Source organism: Platichthys flesus, chromosome 8 (assembly GCF_949316205.1).
Source record: "Platichthys flesus chromosome 8, fPlaFle2.1, whole genome shotgun sequence".
NCBI classification, from domain to species: domain Eukaryota; kingdom Metazoa; phylum Chordata; class Actinopteri; order Pleuronectiformes; family Pleuronectidae; genus Platichthys; species Platichthys flesus.
In genome coordinates, this window is record NC_084952.1 from 9562895 (window position 1) to 9577931 (window position 15037).

Consider the following 15037-nt stretch of genomic DNA (forward strand, 5'->3'; position numbering starts at 1 on the left):
TAACAATTAAGTGTAAATTGGGCTTTTAGGCATCAGTTCTAATATGTCTCTGAAGTAAGCAGGGAGGCAGCACTTGTTTTCAACTACCCGTGGCCAAACGCTGTTGCTTTATGTGGGTTAGGACTAAGGGTCAATGATAACAAGCAGAAGTTTAAAAGAATAGGGATTTGTTGGAGGTGAATTCCTCTCTGTCACATCACATAAATCGTGTTGGCCTGTGAATTAGAACGTAGCCGGGGCTGGGCCTCTGAGTGGCTCCCCAGAAGACCCGGTAGAGAGGGAGAAGGCCCGGGTCATAATATAAGGAAAACACATGGAGAAGACCTGGGCACAGAGGTCATAGTGCTTCTGGTCAGGTCACCTCTCAGGGACTGTGTGCAACCATTTAAGTGGCTGTTTATGAGCTAGGGTTACAGAGCGGTGGGTAATAGCAGAAACATAATACCATAAGACCACTCCGTCAGTGTTTTGACAAATGTCATAACAGCATGATTTGGACAATATGATATACTTTAAAACTCATGTTTTTACTGCTTGTTTGTGTTCTAAACACCATAAATACATGGACGCTGAAGCTGTTTCATGGCTACGTCTGTGTGTGTCAGGGTCAACACAATGGTCCCTACATACAAATCCAGGAAGTTTTGGCCTGCATACACCCAGACAATACACCCACATCATTCATTCTCTTTGATGTAGCTCACCCCCCCAAAAACACAGATGTCAGTAGGAACACTAAACAGAGCCCCATGCAGTCTGGCCCTCACCCAAGTTTCACTTATTATTTAGTCTATTCAAGCCATTAAAATGTTGTACTGGCATGATTAGAAAATTGAGTGTGGCATTAGAAGTGCTTTCCAGGAAATGGACCTACAGCCGCAGCACTAGATCTATAGTGCAGGTCTGAGGGAGACTCAGTGGGTTTTAAAACTCCAGATGTACCCTTTCATTAATGTGACGCACTGGAGGGTAAAGAACAGACGAGGCTCAGTGCAGACTCTTACTCGCCTTCATAAACAGCAACTCGCTCGTCTGATAGGAACTGACAACCCGAGGAGAAATCACAGTAAAGTCATATTTGAGAAAACTGTGATATGAAGCACTTATTCATCATAATATGTTAATTTCTTGTTGATAATCAATAATAATTGCTGTGTTGATCCAATTAGACTTTGGGTGTGCTGGTGATTGGAGAGGCGAGCGTGTCAGGAAAGTACTCCTGTGTGGCCTCGAATAAGGAGGGCTCCAGCACCCTGACGATCCCCTTTTATGTGTATGGTAAGTGGGTCACCATAACACGACAGCAGGAGCATCAACATTTAAATCTCTGCATTCGAAAGTGCATGCAGAGATACTTAACTGAGTTTATGGTAATTGCATATCGCAACATACAGTGCACTGGATTCTTTCATATGATCTACACAATCGGTGCTCGCTGTAATGAATTTCAAGTGCAGGGAAGGAATGTGCAGATTGTATTGTGCAATAAAGAGACCAGAGGGGGGCATTAATTGAAACCATCTTCCACTGTAGCTGAATAGCTTCAGGGTGGAAGAGAGGCAAACATGTCCTGAACCATATGGAGTGCTATAACGGCACGCGTTTAAAAACAGCTATGAATAACTGCATTCCTGCTGCAGGGTCATTCCTCTTTCTCTCTGGGACTTCTGCTAGGAAATTCTACTTTGTATGTGCGTCTGTGCTTTACCGAATGTTCCCAAAAATCAATATCCATTGAGACAGTTATGTAAAAAGACTGGGGATTAGGTGTCACTTTGCAGTGTTCACTTTGCAACTGATTTAATCCTATTTACTTAAAAGTGGAGTGAAGAGTTTAGTATTGATTTTGGACACGGGTGAATGTAGATGAAAGTACATCTGAGGAGTTGCCAGGTACCAGAGTTTCATCGCTCAGTGAGATAGAATTCCCAAGGGGAGTCGTTGTCTCTTCGGAAGTGAGTGAAACTGAGAATGGTAGAACGTTGCAAAAAAAAAAGAGAGGACAGAATTGTAATAACAGCTGTCTTCTCTTACTGAACACAGAATGCTTTCCAGCAATCTGAATAAACAAGCACAGTCTGGTTCCCCTGGGGCCCAGACTCAGCCTCTCTCCAATTGGTTGAGTGCAGGAGCGCCATCAGTGACACTGTCGACCGGCAACGTGCTTCCAATTAACAGTGATGAAACAGGAAATAACTGCAAATTTGACATTCCTGGCCTTGTGACGAGCAGCTTTGTTTCTCAAAAATAGGATGTCCACCCAGCCACATGTTCCAGAAAATTGCTATTTATTCATAATTAGTAACTCTCATTGACCCCATTGTACAAGAGTAAGCAACGTTGTAATCCTAATTTTCTACGGTTTTCACTAGATAACTCAGAGGAGGTTACCACTGAGCCTCGGAAAGCCATCGAAGGCGATGACGTCACTCTGACCTGTCGGGTAGCTCGCTACCTTTACACAGATCTGCGGTGGTTGGACTCCAAGAATCAAACAGTCACTGCCAATGTATCCAGTCTCCAGCTCAGTCGCTACTCCATTTCCCTTGCTCTCCATCTGCATAATGTGTCCAAAAACAGCACTGCAGGGTACCAGTGCCAGGCATACAAGCTGCACGAGAGGATTGAGCTGAAGAACGCTGCACTTATTGTGGATGGTAAGTCAGAAAGGATCTGTGAAGCTGATTGTATTGTATCTATCTATCTATCATCAACAATAAGCTTATGCTAAATACATACAAATTATCATTGTGTGAAAACTGGGCATGCTACTGACTAGTTGATGAGTCATTGTCAAAGCTAGACAGTAAAAGATCGGCATCTCCAACTGAAATGGTTTGTTTTCTTTCTGTGCAGCGAGAAAACGCCCCTGGCTGAGTCAAAATCTGACCAATCAGGATGTGAACAGTAGCAGCACCCTGATGCTGGCTTGCTTCGCTCTGGGAGTTCCCCGACCCTTCGTCGTGTGGTACAAAAATGGTGTTCCAGTGGAAGACGGCCCAGGTAACGTGAGATTTGTTCTGTGCCTTGTGCTAATTTTATTCAATATAAACACAACACAAAGGTTGTTCAGTTTCGACTTTAACACGCTTCACCTGATTGATCACCGCAGTGACAGTAGTTGGCACCAGTTTGACTGAGAGTCTGTATGCTGCAGGTATATCACTGGGAGAAGACGGGGTCCTGACCATCGAAAGGGTGAAGAAAGACGATGAGGGTCTGTACGAGTGTGTAGCCAGTAATGACGAGGGTGTCGCGAAAACAAGTGCAGTCGTTACCGTGCTCGGTAAGTCACCCACTGATGTTAACTACCTCACCATCAAAAGAGATTAACACTCCCACCTGCTGCAGTTACTGGCTTCTCAGTGTGAAGCAGTGTTTTCTCATGTCCAATCAAAATATCTTCTCACAGAGACAAATCGCTCAGAGTTTGACTTCAGTATGAATAACGGACCCTGACAGAAAATCTGTAGCTGCCAGGAATGCCAAGTGAATTCCTTCCTGGGTTTTATGATCAAGGCTCTGGCTGAGGGTCCTTGCCTCGAGGACATGACCTCTGTGAAGTGTTAAGAGGTCCACTAATGAGTGCAAAGAGATTGAGTGCTACAACAGCCAAGGGACTGGAAACACACAGGAGATAAACGGTGCAGAAGACCAGTCTCTCAAAGTGTGTGTGCCTGTCTATCTTCGACATGTAAAATTAACTACACGTCGACATGTGAAGCTGAATGTAGCTGAGATGTCATGCAACCAGTTTTGTGCAGGTCTATGCACTTTTGTGCAGATGCTTATAGAAATCATTCCATCCTCACCACAGGCCTATTCCAACAACAAGCTGTACGCATGTTCTGCTTCAGCTGTTTTGTTATGGATTGCATGAAATGTGAACTGGAAAAACTTTTTAGGAGATTCAAGGGATATGATCTTTCAGATCGTTGACATGGATGGCTGGAAAAAATGTGTTGGGAAGAAAACCCTATATGAAAAATGAAACCAGAAATAAACAGCAGAGTGTGTTTCCACTTCCATCTTGTATACAATGTCTCAGAGAAAATGATGAGACAAATAAACCAAAGAATGATGCTGAATAAAATTCTTGGCATCTTCGGTGAAGAACCAGGCTCTCAATTTGTTAAGTTGTAACCGTCTGTTTTCTTTTGATCACAAAAACCACTGTTGATGTAAAAGTACACAGTTTTTTTTTCTTTCCAAAAAGTTCTGATAGTTGACGACAGTTCTTCTCTCTCCAGGGGACGAAGGGAAGGCCAACGTAGAGGTAATAATTCTGGTGTGTACGGGAGCCGCAGCCACCTTCCTCTGGCTCATGCTTATCCTCTTCATCCGCAAGCTGAGAAAGGTGAGGCCTTAGATCATCTGCCTTTTCCACAGATCCACAAGAGATGAGCTTTTTGTCTTGTTATTGATGCCAAATAAGTCGTCTCCAGTGACTTCATGCAAGCGACTGACTCAGTCATTCTTTTGAAATACAGTTTAATGAAAGGACAAATTTAGCAAGTGTTTATGATTTCCTGACAACTGGGAAGTGCTTGTATGTAGCGTGTAACCTCAAAGGAGAACATGATGTGCTTGTGCCACAACAACAATGAGGAAACATTTTTTGTGCCCTCATTGATTTCAAGTCAAAAATGGTGTTCCAGTGGAAGACGGCCCAGGTACTTTACTGGTGCTCTGTGGGGAGAGCGTGGCCTAGGGGATAGAGCGGGTGCTCTGCAACAAGAAGGTTGCCGGTTCGAATCCCACTCTATCCCATCTGCATGCCTAAGTGTCCTTGGCAAGATACTGAACCCCTAGATGGCCCCTCATAAAATGATGAGTGTTCTAAAAAAAAAAAAATGTAAGTCGCTTTGGATAAAAGCGTCAGCTAAAAATGACATGTAATGTAATGACATGTAAGTATGAACACAAATAACTCTGCAGCCTGTGTGAGGTTGTTACTTGACTCCAAGTGTGTGTAGAGTTTTAATTGTCAAAAACTTTAACACAATATTTCTGTTTGTCCTTGCACACCTTCAGCAACCAGCTCACTACAAGATGGGTCCATCTATCATTATTGACCCTGATGAGTGTCCCCTCGAGGAGCAGAACGATCTTCTCCAGTACGACAGCAACAAATGGGAGTTTCCCCGTGACCGTCTTCGCCTAGGTGAGCTATGTTTTTATTTATTATTTGTTTGCCATCCTCATGCATTTGTTTTATTGCTGAAAAAGTTAAACAATGAAGTAATATTTGAACAAAACCAGAGCATCAGCAATCATGCTGTGGAATGATCTCACAAGATGTGTGTGTGCAAAAACTTTGCAAGTTATGGTTTGAACATATTTAAATAGGCACAAACTACCAGAAACATGTTAATCTGGAAAAAAACTGAGCAATGAGCAGCAGAAAGACTTTTTTTTAACATAAGGTTAAAAGTTAATCTTTATAGTGTTTGAAGGTGAGGACATAAATAGCCACATGAGGGTACATGGAATAGGTGTCACCCGTCTGCGCAGCTGCTGTGTAGGGTCATTACTTATCAGTGACCTGCGCTGTCATCCAGTCGTAAGTGAACCATAAATTCTCCAGAAAAATTTGCCTGGTGATCACAGTCCCAGCATGTTGTTTTAATTACAGACCCATAACCCGACTGACAGTGTCCAGTTAGATTTTTCGACCCAAGGACAGGAATCTCTAATGTCAACCTACTTTACTTCCTTTCCCCAGGCAAGACTCTCGGCCACGGAGCTTTTGGAAAAGTGGTGGAGGCTTCTGCCTTCGGCATCGATAAGCTCTCGACCTGCAAGACTGTGGCTGTCAAAATGCTGAAAGGTAGGATGTCAAACATGTTGTTATGAATTAATTATACTTTGATAAACCTTTAGTTTTTCTCCTCTTTGGTTCATCACACGACGGACTGGCCTGAATTAATGTCACATCAATCACTGTAGGGGTTAATTTCCCCTGCAAGTTACAGACTCATGAGCTGCTGCACCACATGTGCCTGCAATTATTGTTTGTATGGTTTATTGGGTCAAAGCAAATTGTGCAATGTGTGTTGTTTGCAAAGTGAAGTTAGAGGTAAAGGCTAAGACCTCTAACCCTGTTCTTGATGAAGAGATTGAGTGTATGCAGAGCTCGCAGTTCGGACCAGTGTCCAAGATCTGCAGGTGAGGACGAGTTCAAAAGTGTAAGATATGAAACCCAATGAGCAAATAGAAACTATGTTTGTATTTGCCATATTTCAGAGGCTCGTACATTTCAAAACATTTGTCGGCCTTCAGAAATATTTACAATCCCCTTTGCGTGTTTCCAAATATTCACAACAACCCATAAAAGTCTGTTAAAAATGAAAACAGGAAACAGCCCATAACTCATCAATTCATACGCTAATTATGACAACTTAGACTTGATGCCTTTTATTGAATTTGTTCACAGTCCTCCCTATATATATTATGAGTCTGAACAGACGGATGTAAACTGGAACTCGACTGGTTTGTGGAGGCAAACATCTGCCAGGTGGCGATTCAAATGTGTGTGTACTACTAGAGAGACAAACTGAATACCTTTCAGTGATTGGTGGTATGAGGATGATGTTTCAGAGTTGGTGAAATATTGGGCTGTTGGTTAGATGTATTGGTGACTGTCATGGCATCAATCATGTCTCAGCATAAATCACAAGATCTCAGAGTAACAGACTTTGGCTGTTGTTAGTCGTAGGTCAAACTTAATGGAAAGCAGCAGGTCTCCTCAAATCGACCGTGGTTTAGCTGGAGACTCCCTGGCTGCTTTAGCTTCTAGCTCATAAATATCGGATTGGTCGGAACAACATTAAACAATCTCAAAAAATCTTGACTTTCTTAGTTCAGGTGGAAGTCATTATATTATAGTTCATTATGTAATGTGAGCACTTTGCGTTATAGTTTTGTTGGCGTTTATCTTTAGGATACCTTCATCAAACTGTGCCTCGTATCACTCGGCCTAAAGCAATATTATCATTCTTCCATCATATTTAATGAACTCTCAAAATTAAATTCCCCAGTAATCCAGCTACCATGGTTCAGGCTCTTTTTCTTGCTTTCCCCTAAAACCTTTAACACTGTGAAGAATTTTGTCATGTACTTGTGTTATTGTTAAACTGAAGGGACACATTACATTTTAGGGTTGAGGCTCATATTTTTCTGTTTTTAAAGACTTCTCCATTATTAGTTTCATAAGTCCCCATCTGTTTCCAGCAGCGAAAAAGAAACTGTTTACAAAAGTTTGCTGTAAACAACATTGCCTCTGGCAACAGAAACAGAAGACAAATAAAGAACAATAAATAGATCCTACGGGGTGATTCACAGCAAATGGTATTTTTTATCATTTTCTCTAACAGTTTCTCTTTTGAAAGTTTGTATTATTGTAAAACTAATCTGGATAAAGCAGAAAATTATTCAGGGTTAACAGAACAGTTGATGGATGGATGGATTGTTATTTATTATGATTTACATGAAATGTCAAAATGAGGGATTCATTTTTAAACAAATGTAAGAGCTTGAAAGAACATTTTATTCATTGTGAAAATGTATATCCTATTTGTCAGGATATTCAATGATGCACTGATCAACTATTGTGTTTACATTATTATAGGAGGGGCGACGTCAAATGAGCGGAAAGCTCTAATGTCAGAGTTAAAGATCCTGATCCACATCGGCCATCACCTGAACGTGGTCAACCTGCTGGGAGCCTGCACGAAGCCTGGAGGTGAGCTTTATTACCAAGGATGTTATAAAAGTCATTGATGCAATGGTAGAAAAGAGAAAACATAAGAAATAAATCTGCTGTTGTTTCCTATTAAGCTGTCAGTTTAGGGTTTGATTACCGTCCATCTTTTTTGTCTTTTCTTTAATGTGAACCATTGCGTACTTAATATATAATGAGAAATGTCTCATCTTAACAGGACCACTGATGATGATCGTGGAGTTCTGCAGGTACGGCAACTTGTCGAACTATTTGAGAAGCAAGAGAGAAGACTTCCTCGTCTACAAGGTGAGTCACGAGCTTCATGATTTAGAAGGCTCGCTTCCTCTTCATTTTAGATGCAGGCTCAGTATAGTGTCAGCATTGAGGGACTGGTTTACAACCGCCCTTTCAACTCCTCTCATTTACCATGATATATGTCTGCCGGTCAGAGCCAGGACGGTAAGGTGGTGTCATCGGGGTCGTCCTGCCAGCTGAGCGAGCTGATGAAGCGCCGCCTGGAGAGCGTGGCCAGCACCGGAAGCTCCGCCAGCTCCGGGTTCATCGAAGATAAGAGCTACTGCGACTCAGAGGAAGAGGAAGAAGGTAAAGGCCAAGCACGTCTTACTTCCCCTCGACCCCCTCCCCCCCTATGTTTGTCCCTGTTGCTGCATCCCTCCCCTCACCTCTGCTCCACCCCTCCAGCCAAGGAATGAAAGCCCTCCTTAGATTGTTTTCCACCCTCTGATGGGACGCTTCCTCCTCCTGTTCAGCAGTACAATCACTACAGCAGGAGCCACTGTCACCCCACTGAGCCTGGGGGAGGCGTCTGTTTATTTCCTGTCCTGACCTGAGCGATTCTCTGTTCTCGCACACCAGCTCAGGACCGGCACGTTGGCCATGTCGTTTCTCATGTGTTATTTCTGGTTTGATTAGCTGTTTGCTCAGGTGGGCCAGTGGAAGCACTCCTTGTGAGTTCCTCTCTCAGACCCCCGACCAGCGCACTGGGTCCATAACCACATGTTCCACCTGACATCTGAAAAACAGGGGGAATTATAATTAGATTTTTTTATCTTACATCTGCAAAGAATGTTTTAAAAGCAGTGCGTAGGTGGACACATACGTGACAGGATGAATTTCCAAGTTGATGTGTTATAGTCTCGTACTTTACATCTGCAGTTTCCTCATGAGAGTTCTCACTGTTTCATCTTATCTGATTGATGTGACAGGTGCGGAGCGCTGTGATTGCGTTTAAAATCATGAGTAGGATTATGTTCCTAAATTTAAAGGCCATATATATAAATATATGTCTACGATGAAAAAAGCTTAACGATCTTTTCTTTTTTTCTCACAGAATCTGAGGATTTATATAAGAGAGTCTTGACATTGGAAGATTTAATCTGCTACAGTTTCCAAGTCGCTAAGGGGATGGAGTTCTTGGCCTCACGCAAGGTATTCTCTTCTTCCCGCAAATCATCTTCTCTACAATGAAAAACAGTCTATAAATTATTTGGAGATAATGTTAAAGATAATATTTTTTAGATTTAAATTTGACCTGACATAGTGAAGGATTACCATGCTAATTCATGTTTAAGTGCTGCTTTTAAACAACCGATGTCCGACATCTTGTGTACACTGACATTAATATATGAGTTGTCAGATGTTTTACAGTTATCATGCATGTAGCTCATGTTGAAAGTTTCTAAATTGTGAACAAATGACTACACAAAAAATAACCTTGAAAAAACAACGACGGATTTGCTTGTTGTTCTGACTCATTTGGTCTCTGACTTCCCGTGTTTTTGAAGTCCAGATCTAATTCATATAAAGCCATTCATAATTTTCGGGGAGACCGGATGGGACTGATTAGAGAATGCAGCCATTGTTGTAAATAACCTCTTATAGACCATTTGTTAGCCTGGATATGGAACACATCATTTTCTATTGTAATATCCCTGATGATTTGACCATGTGTTGCTCATGCGAGCAGCCATGCCTCAGCACACCGCGTACCTTTGTGAAGTCACTTGCATGCAGAAAACTTGAACTTGTATATGTTAACTTCTCACTGAACGAGATTTTTTTTTTTCTTCTGTTTTTCCATTAGTGCATCCATCGAGATCTGGCTGCACGAAACATTCTGCTTTCAGAGAACAATGTTGTGAAGATTTGTGACTTTGGACTTGCCAGAGACATCTACAAAGACCCTGATTACGTGCGCAAAGGAGATGTAAGTTTATCCAAGTCCACTGCATCTTACAGACTATGTTTCCAGCAGGGCAGAGAAAATACTGTAATGGAAACAAAGCTATCACTCACTAGGCAGAAAAGAAAATTCAGCTATCCTTGGAAAGTGAAGATCAAAGCAGGCCCAGCTCGCATAGTTAAAACCAATTTGACATTAAAATTAGAGGTGATTAATAAGTGAGATAAAGCAGTAAATGATCTCTTATCTACTTTTGTGTTCATAGGCCAGACTGCCGCTCAAATGGATGGCACCTGAGGCCATTTTTGACAAGATCTACACAACCCAGAGTGATGTTTGGTCTTTCGGTGTTCTCATGTGGGAGATCTTCTCTCTGGGTAAGTGTCGTGGCTCAGTTTCATTATACAAGGGGGCAAAGGAGCTGTGATATTGTGAAAGGTGGCTAACGACTGATAGGTCGACTGAGAAGATCCCAAATGATCTGCATAAAATTCATCAGTCAAAAATCCGTTTTATTATAATTTTTAAAACACAGACTTTACAGCAAACACAAATATTAGGCACAAGTTGAAACTAGCATAGAATAATATATTTAATATATATTATAATATATTTAATATGGACAAAATATTCTAATGAAAATAATTGAAATATATACTTCACATTGAATTTGTTCATACAGCTCAGTCAGACGCTGGTCTCTGAGAGGCTGAGTGTAAAGGGAGCTGTTTCTCGGTGGACTCTCCGTGCCCCCAGCTCGACAGCCTCACCAGATGCACTGTGTTCTAACTGTCTTCCACCACTGTGTAATTGTGCCTTAGGGAACAAAGGGCCGGGCCTTACATTGTTTGCCTGAGAAAATCATTTTCACGCCACTCGTGTACAATGCATTAGTGCAAGTTTGACTGTGTTTTTTTCTTTAAGTACAGGCATGGGCCATTAAAATGAGAAAACACCTCGTATTTAAGCAATCCGTTTCTTTGCAGCTGGCAACACAAACTCAGTGTAACCAAGCAGCCAGGTCATTGTTAAAGTGGGCCCCCCGCTGTGAAACCACTGCTGCCTTTAAGTCAGCATTGTGCGTGGGTCCGCGATTGCCTGTGCACCGTGGCAGAGCGCTCACCACACGTTTCTAAAGCGAGACTCAACATGAAATATTGTATGTTGAAATGTCACCATGGGAAGCAAGGGAGACATAAGAGGAGCAAAGCTGGATGTATCGCTATGCTGTACATTTTGACGGCGCTGCTTTTGAACCGCCGCCATACAGTGTTGTCCCCCTCTGCGTTCCTGGGAAAACTGTGTCGAATCGCATGCGCTTTTAGATGTAAAGCACACTGACGTCATTATGAAACTTTTTTTCTATCCTTATTTTTCATGCTCCCTCTACACCCTCCTCTTCACTCCCGGCATATTCTCACCACATTTTTCGATTTAAGAAACACTTACACATCTGGTAGTGTTGGCAGCGACTCAGACGAATAAATCAGGAGACAAAGATACAGAATGACCGAGAAAAATGGCAAAGAAATGAGCTTTGCAATCTGATACCAGTCGGAGGTCAGATGTTTTAAGTAGAACCGAAGTGTGTTTTTCAGATCGCTCTCCGTGAACCAAAAGTGTGTCAGTTCCAGTCTGTGGGTTTCAATATCCAAATCTTGTTAGTAAAGTGTTGATGCCAGAAGTGAAACAGATCCCAGTGGCGTCTGTCACATTTAAACTATTATCAATACATATGTCCAAAATAATTTGTCTTATCATGATATAGAAAAGAAAATGACAGGTATTTTATCTCATCATAAAACACAGATGATAACTTTAGACTCACAATATAATGAGGTATGTCTACAGATATGTGTATAAGATCTGAGCACATGAGATACAGATGGAGAACGTTTATATCCACTTCAGTTGCACAAGAACACTTTACATTCCACAACACATGTGTGAAACCTAATCTTAGATATAAAACAGACTGAACATATACACCGGTATACAAAGTGTAAAGAAATATATTATGTGTCAGAATATGTGCAGTGAATGGATTGCACAGTTGAGAATATTAAAGTGATAGTCCATAGTGGTGGTACACGTAGTTTAACTTGGAGCAGAGCTGGTTGTAAAGCCTTTATTTAGAACTTATTTAGAAATTTTATTATCTTATTATATAAGTTATACAGGGTCTTGATAAGCATTGTTTTCTCATTTTCTCACTTTGTTCTCTTTATCTCTGGAGAGTTCTTCATGGTCACTACTAAGCTAAACATGTGGTTTCCTGACGTATTAGCGTGACCACAGAGACGATATTTGAACTGGACATTTGATCTGAGTTGGTTCAGTGTGAGAACGTGTGTTTTCACAGGGCGCCGAGTATGAAGTGGGATTTGGCTCAAAATTCAAATTTCACAACAAATATTAGTTCAAAGGTAAATAAATTTAGCGGTGTTTCCCTTTGGGTCGACGAGTGACACATTTGACAGATTATCAATGCAGCAGTCCAACTATAACAATATTACACATATACTCTATATCATGAGTGAACCAAAAATCACTCATGCTATTGATCTACGGGCACGTTGGGGTTGAATGTGTCAGTATTCACATTCCAGATGTAAATTGTGTGTAACGTTGAAACATAGTGAAATTGTTCTTTTATTCTATTCAAGTCACTGTAGTGTTTCCTGTAGATTGTCGGTTCAATCAGGGAAACTATAACATGGTGTTGATGTTTCGTTAAACAACCTTGACTTCTCTTATTTCTCATCCTGCCTTTGTATTCCAATGTATTATCACCATTATCAGATTATCCACAGTCGTCCTCATTCTTTAACTTTAATCATTCTGAAAACACTGTTTGTACAGTTTGTGTTAACAGTTTGAAAAATAACATGAAACCAGCGTCTATAAATAATGGCACCATTTGAAACTTCTTCGAAGTCTATTAGAATAAACTGGTCAAACTAAACAACTGGTAGTCTCAAGTTTTAACATCACACGTTCATTATACATACATCATACGGTACCTCATGGCATGGTGGTGCAGCGGTTAGCACTGTTGCCTCACAGTAAGAAGGCTCCTGATTCAAATCCTTTGCTGGGTGGAGTTTGCATTTTCTACTTCCCGTTTACTCATGAACTGTCACCTTTTTTAAGTACGACACACACTCAACAGTAATGAAACAACTTTGTAATGAACTTCTCCCCTTTCATCCTCTACCAGGTGCGTCCCCGTACCCTGGTGTGCAAATTGATGAAGAGTTTTGCTGCAGATTGAAAGACGGGACAAGGATGAGAGCGCCAGAATACTCTTCAACTGAAATGTGAGCAATTCTGTTAGATGTACTTTTAACCTGTAAAATTTAGGTTAGCAATTTTTTTCTACAAAATGTCAGTTGTAGTTCCATCATATTCCACTGATCAATACTTTATTGGGATTGTCCTACAGAGAGAAAGAGAGGTTTTATTTCTCTCAGCCAGTTGCAGCTACAGCAGCATGTTCTCCTTATGAAGGCCAAGAAAGTAGAAGCAGCGAGTCAAAACCGCCCCTATAGATATACAACTGAGAGAGGGCATTGTTTCTCTTTGGTAGAATCCGAAGGTCAGGGGTGGCTGATAAGAATCACGGGTAACCCTACTCTGAAATGTTGCAAGAAGAAACAGTTGCTACTGATTAGCTCAGCAGGGGCAAACTTTAAGCTCTGGAGCCTTTGCTGATGGACAACAGTGCAGCTGTAACTGAGCCATAGGTTTCCACAACGAGAAGAGTCACAGACTGCAGACGTTTTTCAGCTGGTGGATGGAGCGAGTACAGAGAGTCCTCTTCTTTTGGCGTCAGTGATGCAGCTACACTCTGTAATAGGAATACTTTGGCTCTTCTGTAATGTGTGCCGCCGATCCAGATCCAGCAATCACAGTCTGCGCTCTCTGAGTCTCACACCAACATATGTGCATATGTTGTGTCTGGTTTCAATTTAAAATGAATCGTATAGTCAAACTTCACAAATCTTATTTGTTTTGAAAGCATAATTCTGCACTTCTGCTTAATAATGATGTGGCAACAAAAAGGTCGAGGCAACATGTGCCAAGTAAAGCTAACTGAATGAATTTATCAGCTCCGCGAAGGAGATGATGATTGGAAATGATGCACAAAATCCAATCCAGACTTTACATTTCAGTCGGTGCGTAAGATCTGTAGATGCAGACTCGATGGTGCCAAGAATCTTGAGTACTTTCCGTCTTGGTTCAGTCTGTCCATTGACGAAAACACAGAATGCCAGAAAGGATATTTTGCCGAGGACTGTGAGGGCTGCCTCTAATTTAAAGCCCAGATAAAACCCGCTGATATCAGTATAAACGGGATGCACACTAATGCACTCAGAGTCGGTGGGGTGAGATCTGCTGCGCCCCTCGAGAGGTCTGCAGTCAATCACGACAATCTTTAAGCTCAAGTTTTGACACCTTGACCCCGACCACAAAGTTATAATATATGAATGATGAAAAGCATGTGAGGCTGCAGGCAGTGTTGAGCAATTAATTTCTGGCTCCGCAGCACAGATTCATCGGGAATGCAGCGGATGCTGCTCAGTGAGTGGGAGGACAATAAAAAAGGATGCTCACTTCCCATCCTACCACGCTTGCCCAACCGGACAAAAGTAGCTCAGTTGTACAGAAGTTGTACCCCCTCCCAAAAAGCACCACATTCCCTGAAGACCCAAACATGCGGAGGCAGGCTATTTATTCTCATTACGGGACCGGCAGGAAATGTGGTTTAAATTGTACAGTCATACAATGTGTCTACTTCCCCCCCTGACTGATATGCATAAAGGCTGTGATCATACTCTCCACATCCTGTCACAGTAAGGAGGGCTACCACCTGGGCGACTGTACTCCACACTCATTAACATGAGAATCGCAGCTTGTTTCAGCCGGGGCCTTACAACACTGAGAAGACAATGCACGCAGATGGAGAGGAGGGTGGGGGGGCTCAATACAGAAGCAACAGACCATCTGCTTTTACAAGTCATCAAACTATACTTGCATAAAACTTAAGATTTCTGTTGGGAGAGAGGTGGCTGCTGCAAAAGGAACAGGACGGGGCTCCATCACCACCC

The 15037-nt window shown here is 41.9% G+C and overlaps 1 protein-coding gene across 1 annotated transcript in view; it reads left to right on the plus strand.

The window, feature by feature from the left end:
• kdrl (kinase insert domain receptor like) overlaps window positions 1-15037 on the plus strand; it is a 42422-nt gene that overhangs the window by 17881 nt on the left and 9504 nt on the right. Inside the window, exons 12-25 of the mRNA XM_062393528.1 lie at window positions 1170-1278; window positions 2373-2657; window positions 2857-3003; window positions 3158-3286; window positions 4251-4357; window positions 5035-5164; window positions 5726-5830; window positions 7631-7744; window positions 7941-8029; window positions 8173-8326; window positions 9075-9172; window positions 9828-9950; window positions 10192-10303; window positions 13147-13246. Of these exons, the coding sequence (XP_062249512.1) occupies window positions 1170-1278; window positions 2373-2657; window positions 2857-3003; window positions 3158-3286; window positions 4251-4357; window positions 5035-5164; window positions 5726-5830; window positions 7631-7744; window positions 7941-8029; window positions 8173-8326; window positions 9075-9172; window positions 9828-9950; window positions 10192-10303; window positions 13147-13246 (1802 nt within the window). The remainder of the gene's footprint in view (window positions 1-1169; window positions 1279-2372; window positions 2658-2856; window positions 3004-3157; window positions 3287-4250; window positions 4358-5034; window positions 5165-5725; window positions 5831-7630; window positions 7745-7940; window positions 8030-8172; window positions 8327-9074; window positions 9173-9827; window positions 9951-10191; window positions 10304-13146; window positions 13247-15037) is intronic.